This window comes from Furipterus horrens, unplaced genomic scaffold, assembly GCF_987537825.1.
Source record: "Furipterus horrens unplaced genomic scaffold, mFurHor1.1.pri manual_scaffold_4, whole genome shotgun sequence".
In the NCBI taxonomy this organism is placed as follows: domain Eukaryota; kingdom Metazoa; phylum Chordata; class Mammalia; order Chiroptera; family Furipteridae; genus Furipterus; species Furipterus horrens.
This window is the reverse complement of record NW_028327174.1, coordinates 195,101,238-195,119,652: the sequence shown is the minus strand read 5'-3', so window position 1 is coordinate 195,119,652 and position 18,415 is coordinate 195,101,238. Positions and strand designations below refer to the sequence as shown.

The 18,415-nt window shown below is 38.7% G+C and overlaps 2 protein-coding genes across 3 annotated transcripts; both read left to right on the top strand.

Moving 5' to 3' along the window:
* Positions 1-72: 72 nt before the first annotated feature.
* On the top strand, positions 73-9,038 carry ZBTB26 (zinc finger and BTB domain containing 26). 2 transcript variants are annotated; one of them, XM_090274690.1, is made up of 2 exons: positions 73-126; positions 7,009-9,038. In XM_090274690.1, exon 2 carries the CDS (start codon positions 7,019-7,021, stop codon positions 8,342-8,344), a length of 1,326 nt encoding a protein of 441 aa, XP_090130816.1. In that variant the 5' UTR covers positions 73-126; positions 7,009-7,018; the 3' UTR covers positions 8,345-9,038. The 2 variants fall into 2 exon arrangements, with proteins under 2 accessions (XP_090130816.1, XP_090130815.1); XM_090274689.1 differs by having other exon boundaries at positions 76-130.
* Positions 9,039-12,534: 3,496 nt separating this feature from the next.
* Positions 12,535-15,514, top strand: ZBTB6 (zinc finger and BTB domain containing 6). The gene is made up of 2 exons (XM_090276005.1): positions 12,535-12,590; positions 13,684-15,514. Exon 2 carries the CDS (start codon positions 13,693-13,695, stop codon positions 14,965-14,967), a length of 1,275 nt encoding a protein of 424 aa, XP_090132131.1. The 5' UTR covers positions 12,535-12,590; positions 13,684-13,692; the 3' UTR covers positions 14,968-15,514.
* The last annotated feature ends 2,901 nt before the right edge of the window (positions 15,515-18,415 follow it).

The following is an 18,415-nucleotide window of genomic DNA, read 5'->3' as shown; positions in this document are numbered from 1 at the left end:
GAGGGTTGCCCTTCCGGTTCCGTTGGGTCCCCCTTTGGCTCGGATTCCCTGCCCCTCCCCCTTTCCGGAGCCCCGAGGGGCCGGAGCTCCTGGCGGTGTTGAATCCTGACGGCGGCCTTCCCCTGGGTCTGTAAGTGCGGAGGCGGCCGGAGAACCCGGCAGGGGTACGGGGTCTCTCAGGATAGAGCCCCCTTGGGGCCCCGGATTGGCCAGGACCTGCACTGGGACTGGGGCCGAGGGGCTGGCCTAGGCCCGGGGGGGACTTAAGGAGCCCTTGGCCCAGCCCACGCTGCGCCCCGCCCCTTTTCCGTCCCTCTTTTGGAGTGGGGAGCTTCTGGATGCTTCAGGGACCTCCTCCTGGCACCCCAGCCGAGGGTCCAGCAGTTGGTTCGGATGCCCGATTCTGACATCTCGTAAGAAGTGCCAGAGCTGAGGCCCTAGCAAGGCCCTAGACCCCGCCCGCGGGACTCACTATGAGGTTACCCTTTTGCTGGGATTTCCTGCAAATCGGCTACTGGCCATAGCACCTTTTATATTACTGGCGCTGTGCCAGGCACAGGAGCGTATATCGTTCCAATTTTTAGTCAAGTTTGGGAGCCAGGTGTAAACAAATAAGTGCTACTGCGATCTGTTATTTATGAGTCATATATGTATGAACTGCTCAAGGGACAGTTGCTGGGAAGGCTGAAGAAAGTGACTTCTGAATTATACTTCTTGAAGAAGACAAGGTGGAGAAGAGCTTTTCAGGCAGAAGAAACAGTTGCAATGCTGTGAATGAATGAGCGTAGCTTATGTGGGAAGAAGAGGAAATGGGGCAGGGGTGGCTTGTGCTTAGATGAGGTATGAGACTGGGAAAGTAGACCAAGGTACAAATAGTAAGAGATTCAATCTTAAAGGATATGGATAGCCTTTGGAGTTTTAAGGAGAAGAGTGATATGGTCAGATATGCTCTGTAGAAAGCCATGCTACTCTTGATGTTAGCCTATATAGAATAGGAATTTCTATTAAATGATTCTGGACTCTTTTAACTGATGTCTAGATATTGTTATTGGAGTTTTATATATACTCACCTGAGGATGGCTTTATTGATTTTAGAAAGGAAGATAGAGAAACAGAAACATCAATCACCTGCCTGCCATGCACACGCCAACCAGGAGTGGAACCCAAAACCTAGGCATATGCCCTGACCAGGGATGGAACCCATTGGTGTACCGGATGATGCTCCAACCAACAGAACCACCCGGCCAGGGCTTAGTGGAGATTTTTTTGAAGGAGTAATGGGGTCAGCCTAGTGAGTGGTAATGAAGTCCTGGAATCAAGTTATTAAAGTATTACTGGAAAGAAGGCAAGTGTACTGTAGTGAATGATGTGAACACTTCATAATAAATTAGGTGTTGAGGGTGAAAGAGGTCCCAAAGCTGATCCCTAGGTTTTAGGCTGTTTGTGTTAGAAGAACATCAATGCCATTGCCAACAATAAAGCCATAAACATAGTCTAGATAACAGATGTATTTTTTGGCTATGATGAAGTAAAGGTCTAATGGAACTGTCCAGCATAAAGTTGGAAGTGCAAATCTATAGCTGAGCCTAAATGTTGTGGCTAGAGGTGGAAGCCATGGGAATAGTTGGCATCAGGAAGATATTACTGAGATAGAATGTAATGATTTGGGGTGATGGTTGCATTTATGAAACAAAGGAATTGAAGCTAGTAGTAGTTGGTGTAGTATCGGAAACAAACGTAGGGAAGAAAGTATTAGAATGCAGAATTCCTACCACCAAAAAGACCCAGAAATCAAGAGAAGAGAATTTTGAGAAGGAGCCACTGGGACAATTAATTCATGCAGAGTTTTGGGGAAATGAGAGAGAAAAAAAGAGTGCTTTTTTTTTTTTCTTAATTAAGAGATCATTAGTGAACTTTTAAAAAGCAATTTTACCATAGGGATGAGGTGATGATATATGAAGTAATGGAGACTTCAGCTGGTTTGGTGTTAAATGAGAATGATAAAAGGCAAAAGGGGTGGGGGAGAAAAGGCCACATATAAAGGATTTCACAGAGGAAATTGACAGGCTTTAATTATTTACCTAAGAAATGCTTACAGAGCATATTCCAGGTACTGTTCTAAGCTCTTTTTTAAATGAACTTAATTTTAAATTTATTTTAAAATTTAATTTTTCATAACAACCCTATGAAGTAATATTACTGTTTGACAGATGGGAAAACTAAAGCACAGAAGTATTTAAGTAACTTGCCCAAAGTCACACAGCTAGTAAGCGGCTGAGTAGGGGTTTTGATCCTAGGAAGTATGGTTCCAGAATCCATGGTTTTATACTACTACAGTAGGCAGCGACTAAATATGGGAGTCAAAGGAATGGGAAAATTTTAAGCAAAGATAGGCTTATTGATTAAAAAAAAAAAAAAAAAAAAAGAAAAGGCTTTGAAGGAGATCCAGATTAAGAAGAAGGTAAGGAATGGATTTATGTTTGTTAGTATTTGTTTTTTCTTTCTTTCTGTCTTAGAAACAAAGAGAAAGTAAGTGATCATAAGTGAGAATTACACTGATATTTGAGAAATCAATCATTCAAAACTTGCTAACAGAACTGGGCAGAATTCAGATTTAATCACAGTAATCTAGGCAATGAGGACCAATTGGGACAATTGTAATTGAACAACGGTAAAATTGAAAAAATGGAAAAAAATGATAAGGATCAAAACTGTGGCAATGATAATAAGTTGGGGGAGGGAGAGAGAGAGAGAGAATTTGGAAATCATTCTGAGAAAAGAATAATAGGATGTGGTGACCAAGTCGCTGTTCTACCTGATCAGATCTTTATTTCATTTACTAGAAGCTCTGCTGTAATCTAGAATTATATGAGTGCTTTTTATGAAAATTATAAATAATTACTACTAAGATGATAACTATAGTTGGGGATTCTGTAAATCAAATATATCTGTAAGTTTTATTCTCTTTTATTTGCAAATGGCATTGTTTCACTCTAAAAAGGAAAATACACAAAAGATGGAAAAATAACAGTTAAAATAGGTGAGAAACCAAGGTGAAACAAGAATAAGGGAATAAAATGCAGTCAGGAATATGACTGATATATAAATGGCTTACTATTAAAGTCCTCTAGACTTGACACAGATTTAACTTAAGTTGTACTTTTTGGTTTTAAACATAAACCTTTTGGTGAACTAAATAAAGAAAAGCGTATAAATCATAAGTGTATTGCTGAATGGATACGAGAAGAATCTGAACAGTTCCACAGTTAACATTATCCCTAGGATAGAACTTCAGCTACCCTAGTTGTTCGGCACATGATTTTGGCATCATGAGGGTTGGGCACAAGTTTCAGCTTAACACTAACACTTTCTCCCTCTCTTAAGTTAAGAAAATTACTTATGTTCTCCAAGCTTGAGTTTCCTCATATGCAAAGTGGGGGTGATAATAATACCTACATTACAGGGATTTTGAGGATTTAGTGGGTCTATTTAGGTAAAGTATTTAGCACTACACCTGGACATAGCAAGGCTTCAGTAAAGATTAGCTATCATGCCTCTAATTTTAAAATAAAATTAAGCCAATTCATAGGAAATACAATTATTTTCTTCTATTTTGTCATTTTTAAAAAGTAAAAATAAAAAAGGTTGTTTAAAATTGGGTTTATATTGTCAAAACTAACCCTGGAAAGAAATTTTCCTCAGAGCACTTGCAAGACAAATATCCTGATAATGAAAAGCATTTCTACCACGGCCCACTAATAATTTCATAGGAAACTTAAGAGTTTACTATTCTGCTGGGTTTTATTGAATGATCTGTGCAGAAAGCATTGGTCCTTGCCCTCGGATAATTAACAGTTTATTGGGAAGAGAAAGTAGTGACAGGAAACAATTAAGGGATAAACTCTGTGGCCTGGAAATAAGAGTTTATCAAAGGGAAACAGTAGAGCAGCTGACACATACTAGGGAAGACTTCTTCAACAGAATAAATTGCCCTCACATTCTTGGACGGAGCAGACCAATCAATGCAAGCACTTTCCTGGAGTACCAGTTGGGCAGCGGCTGTTAGTAAGTTGCTTGGGGCTAATGGGTAGGAGGAAATAAAGGAAACTTCCAGCTCCTCATCTTAGGAGCTTCTAGGAAGAATTATCCCTGAGGATAGTTGTCTAAATAAAGCATTGTGGCCCTGGCTGGTATGGCTCAGTTGGAGCGTCATCCTGTGAGCAAAGGGTTGCGGGTTCAATTCCAGGTCAGGGCACATGCCTATGTTGCGGGTTCCATCCTGGTCCGGGCACATATGAGAGGCAAGTAATTGATGTTTCCGTCTTGCATCGATGCTTCCTGTCTCTCTAAAAGCAATGAAAAAATGTCCTTGGGTGAGGATAAAAAATAAAACATTGTGAGTAGTGTCACACTATAGATGGAAGCCATTAAAGCTCATTTTGAGTGTGAGTGGGAAAATCCTAACTTGAGGGTGCATTAAGAACAAACTAAGCTCTAAAAAAAGAATGCCCCTTATGTCTGACTACTTGAAACAATAGCCATTTTTATAATTGTGGTTTTAAATTGGGACTTTCACTCTTTTCGGAATGAATATATTAAGCTATTGTAATTGCTAAAACTGACCAGTGATAATATAGTTTTGCTGCTTTCTTTACTGATATATTCCCTGTTGTATCCCGTAGATTTTTTAAATCTGATATTCACCATCTTTTCTTTGATGCAAGATTTGCTTCTGTACATCCCTCCTCTCATCTTTTAGTGATTTTTCATTATCTACATTCAAAATGCCATACAAGGGAAAAGCTTTGAATTTGTGGTGTATATTTTTGCTAACATACCTGTGCCATACCAGTTCTCCGTACTAAATTTCACCTTTCTTTCAATGACAGTTTTATTCAGTTGAATTCCTACGTTTAGAACCTTTACACATTTCTTTTTCTCATTCTCAGTATCTGGTAAGTTACCAAGTGCTGTGAAATATCTTTTGTTACTTTTCCTTGCTCCATGTTCCCATTTTCATTCCTTCCTAGGTTCTCATGGTGTCAGAGCTTTAATGCTTCTGTAGACGCTGAGCTGGTCTTCCTAACAGCAATTTCTCCTTCTTACCACTGCCAAACAAATCCCGTAGGTTCAACAAACACAGACTGAGCACTGCAGTATTGTTTAGTGCAGTATTAGGTGGCAGGAGTGCACAGTAGTTTCATCAGAAGAGGGTTTGGCCAGTGATGTGGCTGCAGTAAGAATTTGAAGCCAAAGCAAAAGGTGTTTTGCTTTAGAAGATTCAGTTTCCTAACATTAGCCCTTTGAATAGGATGGAGATGTTTCCCTCTAATGCCATGAAGCTTCCAGTTTGGACAGGAAGGAAGTATTTAATAAAGGATATTGAGTGTTACGATGGAAGTCCTATGCTATGGGTCCAGTGGAGACAACTGTTAGTGTGATGGGTCAGGGAAGGGCCTCTCAGAGGAAATAAAGGAGTCAGTATTGACTAGGAGGAGTGTTCTAGACTAAAGAAATAATCGTGCTAATGCTTGGCGTCAACACAGTGCTATTATGCACCAAGCACTGAGAGATGTAAGACCTGGGCTCTGCCTTCAGGAGCTTGTGTTCTGTGCACCTTTGTGTCAGTGTTATAAGATTATAAAGATTGGGCTTTGGAGTTCAGATGTGGCCAGGAGCAGCTAGTTGTCTCATATGATTCTCAACTACAGAGTTGATGAATGCTCAAAATTCAAGGTGAATTTATTGATGCACTGATATTGTAGAACTGTTTCTCAAGGGTAGCCCTGATATACCTACTGATCTTACAGAAGACTGACATATAGACATGTACCAGTTTATTTTTACAATGGCTGGTGGACTGGAATTATGATGGCATAGCCAATTCATCCTTTTCTTTAGAAACACACACGGGAAGCACAGTTATCAGAAAATTATTTGGAGAGTATGGAATCAGAATATGGGGATCTTCTCCAAAGGAATTGCTCTATAAAGGGGCAAATATGCAGAGAGTTTTGGCAAAAACACCTTCTTCGAAGTTGAATGGTTATGTCAATGTTTATCTTAATGATACTCAAGAATTTAGTCTTCATCCAGGAAACAATGGAAAGTCCCAGAAGGATATGAGGCAGGGGTTGGGTATAATCAGATCTGTATTTTTGAAAGATGTCATATGGTGATGTAGGAGTTGGATTAGAGGGGACAGAACCTGGAAGCCAGGGAACATTTATGAATCAGTTCTAGTTGTCCAGTTGATGAGTAATGATAGATATATAGGGGCAAAGAAGAAAGAACAGAATCTATTACAGATTAATTAGATCTTTACTCCTACTCAGATTCCCACCAAATGGCTCATGTTTCTTCTATATCAAATATTTTATTTACTTTCTATATCAAGAAATGTTTTTAAAGAGAGAATTAGATTTGTCCAAAATACACAAAATAACCGTCCCTTTAGGTCTGTAACTTTCATTTTATCACAGAAATACTTGGAGGAATAAATACACATCAGTTTAATCAAGAGGGTTTATCCAGGAATGGGGCAAGCACTGTCACTGCAGTTCTTTAAGATACAAAGCAAAGGAACAGTGTTTTGTCTTCAAAGAAGCAGGTTCAAAGTGTCATGCAAAAGAAAATAGTGACTTTGTTATTACTTGTTGGGATGTTTTAGTTTGTTTTTTAAACCTGATAGTATTCTCATTTGAAAAGGGGGAAAAAAAGCTCTTGGAGTAACTCAAGCACTGTTCTTGTATTAAGTAGAATAAGTGCCAAGCTATTTATACTAATACCAGTCCACTCCTGAGGTGCAATTGATACTTGACATTGGCAAGGAGTAAATTTTAACAGCCTTTGAAAGCTGTTATACTATTTCCTCTTTCAAGGCAAATTTCATTTGGATACATACAAACAGATATGACAACACAAATTTGGTTTTGGAAAAAAAAAATCCAGGTTTCATCATTGTTTGAATTTTCTTAAATTCATCCTTTTTACATTTCTGTTCTTTAGGTCTGCCAAAATGTCTGAAAGATCAGATCTCCTTCACTTCAAGTTTGAAAATTATGGAGATTCAATGTTACAAAAAATGAACAAATTAAGAGAAGAGAATAAATTTTGTGATGTTACAGTTCTCATAGATGATATTGAGGTGCAGGGGCATAAAATTGTGTTTGCTGCAGGTTCCCCTTTCTTAAGAGACCAGTTTTTACTGAATGATTCCAGAGAGGTGAAAATCTCCATATTACAGAGTTCCGAAGTGGGGAGACAATTGCTCTTATCCTGTTATAGTGGTGTGCTGGAATTCCCTGAGATGGAGCTGGTAAATTACTTGACTGCTGCGAGTTTTCTTCAGATGAGCCACATTGTAGAACGGTGCACACAGGCCTTGTGGAAGTTTATAAAGCCAAAACAACCAATGGATAGTAAAGAGGGATGTGAACCGCAGAGTGCTTCTCCCCAGTCAAAAGAACAGCAGGGAGATGCCAGAGGCTCCCCAAAGCAGGACTCACCTTGTATTCATCCATCTGAAGACAGTATGGATATGGAGGACAGTGATATTCAGATTGTTAAGGTAGAATCTATTGGGGATGTATCAGAGGTTAGAAGTAAAAAAGATCAGAACCAGTTTATTTCTTCTGAACCCACTGCTTTACATTCATCAGAGCCCCAGCACTCCCTGATAAATTCAACTGTGGAAAACAGAGTGAGTGAAATAGAACAAAACCATCTCCACAATTATGCCCTCTCTTACACAGGCAGTGATAACATCGTCATGGCCTCAAAAGATGTCTTTGGGCCTAATATTCGAGGTGTAGACAAAGGCCTACAGTGGCATCATCAATGCCCAAAGTGTACCAGGGTGTTCCGTCACCTGGAGAACTACGCCAACCATTTAAAAATGCACAAACTCTTTATGTGTCTACTCTGCGGCAAGACTTTTACTCAGAAAGGCAACCTTCATCGACACATGCGTGTGCATGCCGGCATTAAACCTTTCCAGTGTAAGATCTGTGGGAAAACCTTTTCTCAGAAGTGTTCCTTACAGGATCATCTTAACCTTCACAGTGGAGATAAGCCCCATAAGTGTAACTATTGCGACATGGTTTTTGCACATAAGCCAGTTTTGAGGAAACACCTTAAACAACTGCATGGCAAAAACAGCTTTGATAATGCCAATGAAAGAAATGTGCAGGACCTCACAGTGGATTTTGATTCTTTTGCATGTACAACAGTCACAGACTCCAAAGGGTGTCAGCCACAGCCTGATGGAACTCAGGTCCTGGATGCAGGTAAACTGGCCCAAGCTGTCCTGAACTTAAGGAATGATAGTACTTGTGTGAATTGAATAAATTAGGGGCTTTATGCTCAAAACTAGAACTGACTGAAAACATGGCAATAGTCTTGAGTCTTCTTAGGAGTGATTTTGCTAGTTTGACTTCTCCAAAGCCTCTGTGCAGGTTGTAGGAGGGAATTGAAGTACTAACAGACCAGACAACTTACTACTTGGAGTGGTCTTGCCTTCCTTTTGCCCTCTCCTATTTTCTGTTTTGAATTATCTAGTGACTTCTGTTTTCCTTTCCAAAGGAGTATTCCATTTGTCTACCTAATATTGACTTACGTTTAGACTGACACTATTTTAGGCTTTTCACTGGGCACATTCTGAAGGAACCAACAAGTTAATATCATCACCTGCACTCCAGTAATTGATGCTGTTCAGAGAAGTGAATAATATTTTTCTTTGGCAGAAAATAGACTGAGATGTAAAGTGATAATGCTATTGGCCTGAATATGTGATAGAACTCTGGTTGCCTATTGATAATTTATCTGTGTCTGATGAATGAATGAATCTACTTCCTACCATTTGTACTTTTCTTGGAGCTAGCTATAAAGAAATATTTTTTATTGTTCTGCACTCTTTTCAATAGTATTATGGCCCAATTTCACGTCACTGAATTGTTCACATAGACCAGAGTGCTGTCTTTTCAGTAGTACGTGCAGACATAGTTAGGTATCACCATGCAGAACATAATCAACAAAGGATAGAAGTACAATAGTACAACAGTTTTACATGGAAAGTCTTCCTCAAAAGAAGCCAAATGCTTATAATTAATATGTAACTTATTTGTTGATGCATTTTAAGTCAGGATGGCTCCAAGCATACTAAAATGTGCTAAAGTATAATGGTCTCTCTAAAAAGAAACTTTTGGGGAGTCAGATTTTGGACTCTCTTTTGGAGGTTAGTCATCAGAAAGGCATTTAGCCATCAGAAAGTTGTCTGGCCTTCAGAGTTTTGCCCAGTGTACTCTAATAGTCTCTGAATTCTCATTTTCTAATGTACCTTAATTTCTGAAACAGGTGAAAAGAGTGGGTCACAGAATGAGCAATCAGGCTTTTGCATTCAGACATTCATACACAGCCCCACCTTGCCGTGTTAGATAGATTGCTAATATGAAGTTGATCTTCCAGTGTGGTAAAACAGAACAGCTGTTTGTCCTAAAGCACATGTTATAGTTCAGAAATAAAATTTTGAGTCTTATTAGTTTCTGACCCATGAGTCAGATATAGGTAATAGGAGTGTTAGTCTTTAGAGAGTCTTACGAGATCATATACTCCACCTTTTTTTTTTTTTAAAGTTGGGGTATCCAAAACCCAAAGACATGGCCTGGCCAAGGTTGGCCAAAGTAGTAAGTGACTAAATATGAGCTAATGTCTTATTTTTTTTCTTACTACACCTTAACTTAAAAAGATTTAGTACATGATGAATACATTAGGAAGAAGCTCAGTTTTGTGAATCCCTATTGGCTTTTTGAGACAACCTGGATTTTGCAACAAAATATCACAGAAGGATTTATTTTTGTTAGTTATTTTTTAGTTAGAATGAATATTACATTCTTCCCAAGCAAGTGACTAATTTGCTGGATATTGGTTAGGGAGGGAAAGGACAAGTAAGAATAAATATGAGAAGGATCTGAATGTGAAACTGATTTTGTCTGGAAAGTGTTTATTTAGTTTCCATCAGGATTTCCCTTTTTTTTTTGAGCTATAAGAGTGCATGTACAAATAAACCAAAACTTAGGTTTTACTCGAGTAGTCAGAGGGAATTCTTACAGTTGTTATACTTTGATACATTTACATTTGAATCTGATTTAAGGTATAATTTCTACCTTTTGTTAAAAGATTTAAAATGAGAATAAAGTTGAGTGATAAGACTAATAGGTATCTTATGCCTAAGGTCACCCATTATCTGTTCTAATGATGTTGCGTAGCATTCTGATTTTTATATGACCCAGCCAAAGAGTACCAATTCTATGCAACAATGAGACACTAGCATGTTAACCAACATTTCGCTATTGCCTTTGAACATAAGTTTATTGTGGAAATTTCATGTTAAAGTGCTTCCTTTGCTTACATTCATGTCCTGTTTTTGTTACTGGTTTGAAGATTGAAAGGCATGGGTTCAAATTAGATTGGTCTCTTTGGTTGGAGACTTATTTCTGGGCTCATCTAGTCATTCAAGAACATTGATTGAGCACCTACTGTTGCCAGGCACTATGCTACATGCTGAGGATATGAAGGTAAGATTGCAATGTGCCCTGATCTCACAGAACTTAGTCTCATGTGGTCTTAGAGAGCTAATATATCCATTTCATTTTATACTAGGAGTAAAAAAAGGAAACAGCCTTGCTTTCTTTGATCACTTAAAATCAGCATCTTGGTGGTTATAGTAAAAGCTATAGTTCTCATCTTTTGTAACTGCAAACCACTGAAGTGATTTACAGTCTCCATTTCTTAGCTGGAGAGGTGTTCTGTTTCTGTGAGACGTTTTCTTAATTTTGGTGGGATTTGACTTCTGTCCTTTGTTTGTACATGTTTCTTAGATTGTATTGCAAAATGGTCAAGTTATTGATATCAAATAAGTTTTATAGAGGAAGATTTTAAAAACCTTATTCAGCAGTTGTATTTTATGAATCCCCAAGATAATTTAAAAGGGGAGAACACTCTTTTTACCATAGTTTTTTTTTTTTAAGTTACTGTATCAAATTTATTTATTTATTATTTAATTTTAAAGACAAACTCCAAACTGAATCGGCTCTGAGGTAAATCAGATTTGGTTTTAATTTGTTTTAGTTTCTTTTTTAGAAAATTCTGTAAGTGCAGGGTGACCAATGTCACTACTTTTAAATATTGTCCTAAACAAACAACCTAGAACATTTTATTTCAGCTGGTGAATAGCTGCTCTAAACCTGTTGTATGTTAGACATACTATGAACTACCTCTTCACTTATTATGGGGAAGTTTCCTTAATAAAAGTGTGACAGTTAAAGCTCTGGTGTGAGTGATTTATTTTCTCTCCCCTCCTTTCCTTTTCAGTTGCTTGAACTTGAATACAGGAATGCTTTCTTCATTCCTACTCTTTAAAACATATTAATCAAATTGCTGGGCTTGGCTTTAGAAGCAAATAAGGGTTAACCAGAAATTGTAACTAAGGTCAGTTACTTCAGTGAGAACCCGTTGACTCCAGGGTTAGAGCAGCTGCTTTAAAGAATTGGTTCAGCCCTGACCCGTTTGCTCAGTTGATCGGAGCGTGGGCCAGTACACCAGGGGGTTGCGTGTTTGGTCCCTGGTCAGGGCACACGCCTGGGCTGCACGTTAGATTCCCACGCGGAAGCAACGGGTCGGGTGTTCTCTCTTCCTGCCTCTAAAATCAGTAAGAAAAAAAGAAAGAAATTGGTTCGGACATTTTTTCTTTTTTTGGCAAATATTTGGATGCCTACTAAGTACTAGACTTGGGGAATGCAAAGATTAGTAAGGCACTAGTACTTCTGCCTGGATGGGATGGGATACAGATTTCAATGATGGGATGATAACTGCAATAATAAAGGCAGCCAAAGGGTTGACAGGCTTCCAACTGCAAGCCTGTTAATTCAGGGTAGTTAACGCTGGCTTTAAGGATGATGGGATTCTGAAGGATAAATGGGAGGGAGGTTCAGGCTTATGGAAACAGAGGGGCAGCAGTTGAGGTGCAAGGCCTGGGTTTCCCGGGGATGGGGGGGGCAGTTGAGAGGGAAGCGGGAGATCGAAGGAAGAGAGAGATCCCGAAGTTGGGGCCAGATCCTGACGGGGCAGGGACGAGTTAGGCAATTTGGAATACTGATCCCTACGGCAGCCTCCGCTTTTTCTCCGCCACCTTTTACATTGTAGATGGCCCAGTAAACGAGAGGGCTCGGCCCATAATAGTCCGTGAGGTCCTCCCGAGGATCCTGGCGCAGGGTATTCTGATAGACGCGCTGTACTCCCAACTTCGCACCCCGTCTGCGATTCGGAGGTTGGGGAGAGCTCGGGAAGCAGAATGGTTCGCGTACCAATACGGGGACAGGAGAGATGGGATTTGCCGGAATCCCAGCGCCTTCCCGTCATTTCGGGCGGGGGCGGGAGGGTGAGGGGAGCGCAGGATGTCCTTCCGGGACGCCCAGCCCGCTCCAGGAGGAATAGAGCTAGTTGACACCGGATGTGTTTCCTCCCAGACTAAGCCCACCTACCGATCCGGGCCGCCACTGCCGCGGAAGCCTCGGCTCTGGTTTTCGGAGTGGGTGAGTGCGCGCGAGGGAGACTGGGACAGGTGGGGAAGCCCGAGGCGGAGGGTGGCTGGGCGCTGCCCGGGAGTGGCTAGACTGGTGCTGCAACCGCCTGGGCGACAGGGCCTTGCTCCTGGCAGGCTCGTCTCGGGGAGATCTGTGGCGGCGGATCTTCCAGGCCACGGGGCATCGGATTCAGTTCATCAGATAGATGTTCTCTGAGCAGCTCCTGCTCTGTGCCGGTCCCCAGTGCTCGCTGCAGGGACTCAGATGAACCAGGCACTATTTCGGGATGCTCTGAAAGCAGCCGACTCTTATGGGGGAGACAGGAGGAGAAGTCACAGAAGTCTTACTTGATTGAGGCTTTAAAGGAGCTAAATCACTCGCTAGAAAAAGCAACTGGAAGCTCGAGTGTAACTTGTAAAGGTGCATTTGGGTCTTCTTGTCTGGATAGTGATGAAAATTTGAATATAGGAGCTTCGATGAAAGAGTAGAGGAAAGAGTTGTAAAGGTGCTTAGGGCTAAATCATGAAGGATCTTATATTTGCCAAGAAGGTTAGACTGTCCTGGAGGTAAAGGGAAGCAGGGGAGAGAGGAAAAAAAGAAAACTTTTAAAAGATGTCCATTCTGGTAGAACCTCAGGAAGGTAGTTTGGAATATAGGAGAGTGGTGTCAAGGGGAACTGCTGGAAGACATGGCAATGATCCAGGTGAACAGAATAAAGATCTGCAGTAGTGATGGGGAGTTGGAAGTTTGGAGATTACATTAAGGTTTTTAATTTGGGAAGCAAATTCATTTAATGGTGGGCATTAACACCGCAAGGCATATACATTTAGCCAAGGAGAAAAACATAGACTGTTAAGTACAATTCAGCATAATAAATGCTGTAACAAAAATATGGAAAAAGTGCCATGAGTTCGTAGAGAAATGCATTTATTTCTGGCTTTTGAGATGGTGGCGTATGGGTTCGTTCACTCTTAGCATCCAGGTTAGAATTTGAGTATTCTTTCACCCAATTCAGGGGGGGTTTGTTTCTTTGTTTTTGCTTTTACAGTGTAGTAAAGCATTCCCTGTTTTCACATCAATGTTTGTGTTTTATTTTGCTTAGATTGTGACCATGGCTGCTGAGTCTGATGTTCTGCACTTCCAGTTTGAACAGCAAGGAGATGTAGTCTTGCAGAAAATGAATCTCCTGAGACAGCAGAATTTGTTTTGTGATGTGTCAATTTATATTAATGACACTGAGTTTCAGGGACACAAGGTGATTTTAGCAGCTTGCTCCACTTTCATGAGAGATCAGTTTTTACTCACACAGTCAAAACATGTCAGAATCACCATCTTGCAGAGTGCAGAAGTTGGCAGAAAATTGTTGCTCTCTTGCTATACTGGAGCACTTGAGGTTAAAAGGAAAGAGCTTTTGAAATATTTGACTGCTGCTAGTTACCTTCAAATGGTTCACATTGTGGAAAAGTGTACAGAAGCTTTGTCGGGATATCTGGAAATTGATCTTTCTATGAAAAACAACAATCAACATACCGACCTTTGTCAGTCCTCTAACCCAGATGTTAAGAATGAAGAAGAAAATACAGATAAAGACTGTGAGATCATTGAAATTTCAGAAGATAGTCCTGTAAACATAGATTTACAAGTTAAAGAAGAGGAAAGCAGTGCTTTGCAGTCTACAGTAGAGAGCTTGACATCAGAGAGACAGGAAATGAAGTCACCAGAGCTATCTTCAGTTGATATAGGTTTTAAAGACAATGAAATTTGTATCCTCCATGTGGAGTCTATCAGTACTGCTGGTGTAGAAAATGGGCAGTTTTCACCACCTTGTACCTCTTCAAAAGCAAGCATGTATTTCTCTGAAACGCAGCATTCACTGATCAATTCTACGGTTGAGAGCAGAGTGGCAGAAGTTCCTGGGAATCAAGATCAGGGCTCGTTTTGTGGGAATACTGAAGGAAGTCATGGTACAGCGAATGAGATTCAGAATCTGGAGGATGTTTATCCACTGAGGCACCAGTGCCCCCGGTGTCCACGAGGATTTCTTCATGTCGAAAACTATCTACGCCACCTTAAGATGCATAAACTGTTCTTATGCTTACAGTGTGGGAAAACATTTACACAGAAGAAAAATCTCAACCGGCACATACGAGGACACATGGGCATACGGCCCTTCCAGTGTACTGTGTGCTTGAAGACATTTACTGCTAAAAGCACTCTGCAGGACCACTTGAATATACATAGTGGGGATCGGCCATACAAATGCCATTGTTGTGATATGGATTTCAAGCACAAATCTGCGCTCAAGAAACACATAACCTCTGTCCATGGCCGGAGCAGTGGTGAAAAACTACCTATTCATGATCTCAAAAAGCAAAATTTATTATAATTAGAATCACGGAAGCCAGAAATTATTCTGTTAGGCAAGTCTTTCTATCGAATGCAGCATTTGTAACATTGCATTTCTTCCTCATCTTTGAGTCTTATTTTTGGTCTGCTTACACATTATTCTTTCTGAATTTACACTACAAGTTCTGAAGTGGGGGACATGATAAAGCTGGTGGAATGCCATCTCATCTCATACATTATATATGTCTGGGTGGTATACCTAGAGTAATACTCTTCTCTTAAATATTCATCCTAGGAGTATACTCCTTCTCTCATATATTCTTGATTCTAATGACAGGGTCCAGCAGTATTTTCATATTTGGGTTGTGAGTCTCTAGATAATTGATAGAGAAGTGTAAAATAATCCAACCATGTAATAACTTTCATGAATTAGGATAATGGCAAGACAAAATAAAATTTAAAACATACTATTTTCCATTATTAGTCACTTTAAGAATGGGATAGGAATAGTTGGAATAGGGATAAGAATTTTTTTTAACCAACTGCTTTTCGATTACAAACTAATCAAGATACCTATTGTTTTAAAATGTAAAGGAACACAATTCATATTCATTTGGGATTAGCAGAATTTCCTTATACACTTCTTAAAATACTATTTCCATGGTTTGTTAATATACATATATTATAAATGATTAATTAGGCCCAAATGTTTTGATTTTATTTAATGCAGTGGCATCTAATTATTTTGTGACCAGTAAAAGTATACCGTTGGCTTAAAGCTCTAAAAAAATTACTCTTTTAGAAATCACAACTTTACCAAAGATATTTGTTCTACCCTTTTAAAAATTTATCTTATTTTATTTTTTGGTTAATGTATAGTAAAATTGACCTTTGTCAATGTTGTATCTATGTAAAAGAAACAATGTGCTCAAAACATTTGCAGACATCTCTGAGGTCATCAGATAAAGGAACACTTACCATATCTAGCTGCTTCTCACTGCTCATTTCCTTTCTTGAACAGTGATGCCGTCTGCTAAATGATTTGTTCTTGGCATATAGTTTCATAATTTTAACGCATGTATAGACCTGTGCAACCACCGCTGCAATCAGGATACAGAACATTCCATCACCCCCCAGAACTCCCTTATGCTGCCCTTTTGTAGTCATTTCCTCCTAACTGCCAACAGTTCTCCATCAGTGTATTTTTCTTTTTCTATAACGTCATATATGGGACCTTACAGTATGCTCCCTTTTGAGATGCTCTCTTCACCTAGCATTATGGCTTAGATTCATCCATGTTGTGTGTATCAATAGTTCATTCCCTTTTAAATTTTGAATTGTCAATACATATTAATTTTCTTCCTGTCACTAGATAAACATGGGTAGTTATTAGTGTTTCCTTAATTTTGAATAATAGCTTTTCATTAACGTTAGTGTAATTTTTATTTACTATGTGTTGACAAAATCTTAACCATCTTCAGAGTTTTATGGTATATTTCCAGAAATGTGCCAAAAGCAAAATCATGACTGTATAGTAATTTTACTGAGCGTAATATTGCAGATTGTGTTATGAGCCATTGCTCTCTAATATCCTTGTCTACGTATAACACAAAACGTTTTGTTGTCATAACAGATTAAAATATATTGCAGGGCAAATCATGTCGTCTAAAAGACAGGAACTACTTTTAATAAAGAAACTTGACTGGATGTTCTATTCCTCTTACACTCACCTCAGCTTTATGTAGAATTTCTGCTATATTGAGTGTTGAAGCCCTTCCATATTTTAATATGTAGTATACTTTGTACCATTTATAAGAATTTTGTGATGAATCATGTTGGTTGTTAGAAATGTTAATTATCTTTTTTGTGATACTTGTGAAAAATATATTTTCTATAGAATTTTAACTGGAAGAGACTTTCAAGAACCCAGTTTTCATATAAGGTAAGAAAGTCAACTTCATGACCCCCCCAGGTCACCAGTTAGTGTCATTGGACAGGTCACCTCTTCTTGAGCTTCCCTTAAATTTATATGCAAAAATAATAACTTAGATAGTGTTAATTTGTAAGGTCATTTCCAGGTCCGAAATTATGTGGTTTTATATTTAAATCTTCCAGAGTTCCTAACAACAGAAGAGGGGAAAGCAAAAAAGGAGAGTTTGGTGTCTATGAATGTTGCTATTTGCATATTCAATTGGAGACATAATTTTTCTAAAGCAAATAGTGTTTTTCTTCCACTGGAGAACATGATAGTGCAGTGCTTAATTTTCTTTCCCATTTGACCTATAATTGGCCATTTGTAAGCATGAAAACATTTTCCTATCAGAAATAGTTTGTGATTGAAATAATTTCTTTTATTTTTGCTTCCTAGGGTGAAATTTTGTTGGGGAGGGATGCAGATAGGGGTCCATGAACAAATAATAGTAAACTATTTTTTGTTTTGTTTTTAGGAATTACCTATCTTTGATGTTTAAAAAGAATTATGATTGAACTATGTTTAAGTTTTATGTGTGCCTTGTAAGTAAGATTCTTGTGAAACTTTTTGTAAGCACTTTGAGATTTTTGTGGGGGGAGGGGTATTTTGTGAAAGTGATGGTTATTATTTATTATTATTTATTCCTGTTCAGTTAGCACAGAGTGATCTCAAAACATTTCTAGGAGAATGTCTGTTTGCATGATGTGCTTAAACAATTTCAGGAAAATCTCTTAAAATGCAGGTATAACAAAGTGTTGAATTCATTTAAAACATTCACTTTTAGTTGTGTTTTGATATGATGGAAAAAATGCAATATGTTTATCTTCAGCCTCTTCATTTACTGCATTTTTGTATAAAAGGTCTCGGAAAGGTAGTTGTTACTTTGGTGTAAGAGAAAATCCTTTCCCTTTTTCCTTGGATGTAACTATCCTATATGTTTACATGAGAAATAATAAACTGGAGATGGGGATGGAGAGCTTTGTGTTTTGTCTACATCTGTGAATTTTAAAGAAGGAAACTATTTCTCCTGGTTATTCAGTTAGCCATTTATTCAACAAATATTTATGGAGTCCTTACAGACAGTATCTAGAGGTTAGGAGTACCAACAAAAATTCCTGCTCTCATGAAACCTAAATTCTAGTAAAGGGAGTCAAATTGTAAACAAATAAGTAAAATTAATGTATGTCAGATTTTGGAAATGGAGTTGGAGAAAATAAATCAGGGAATGTCAGGGAAGGAGAATTCTGATTGTAATTTTAAATATAGTGAATGGTGAAGCCACCTTTGAAATATCATGTCATCATGCCCAACTGTCCAGTTAAATGAAAAAAAAAATTATATATATATATATATATATATATATATATATATATATATATATATATATATCCAGCACTATCTAGTTGAATGCAAAATGAACCACTGTTGGAAACCCTTCTATAGGATCGGCATATACTGCATAAAGAGGAGAGTATGAAAAGCATAAAAATGTACGGGAGAAAAGTCTTTGATGTGG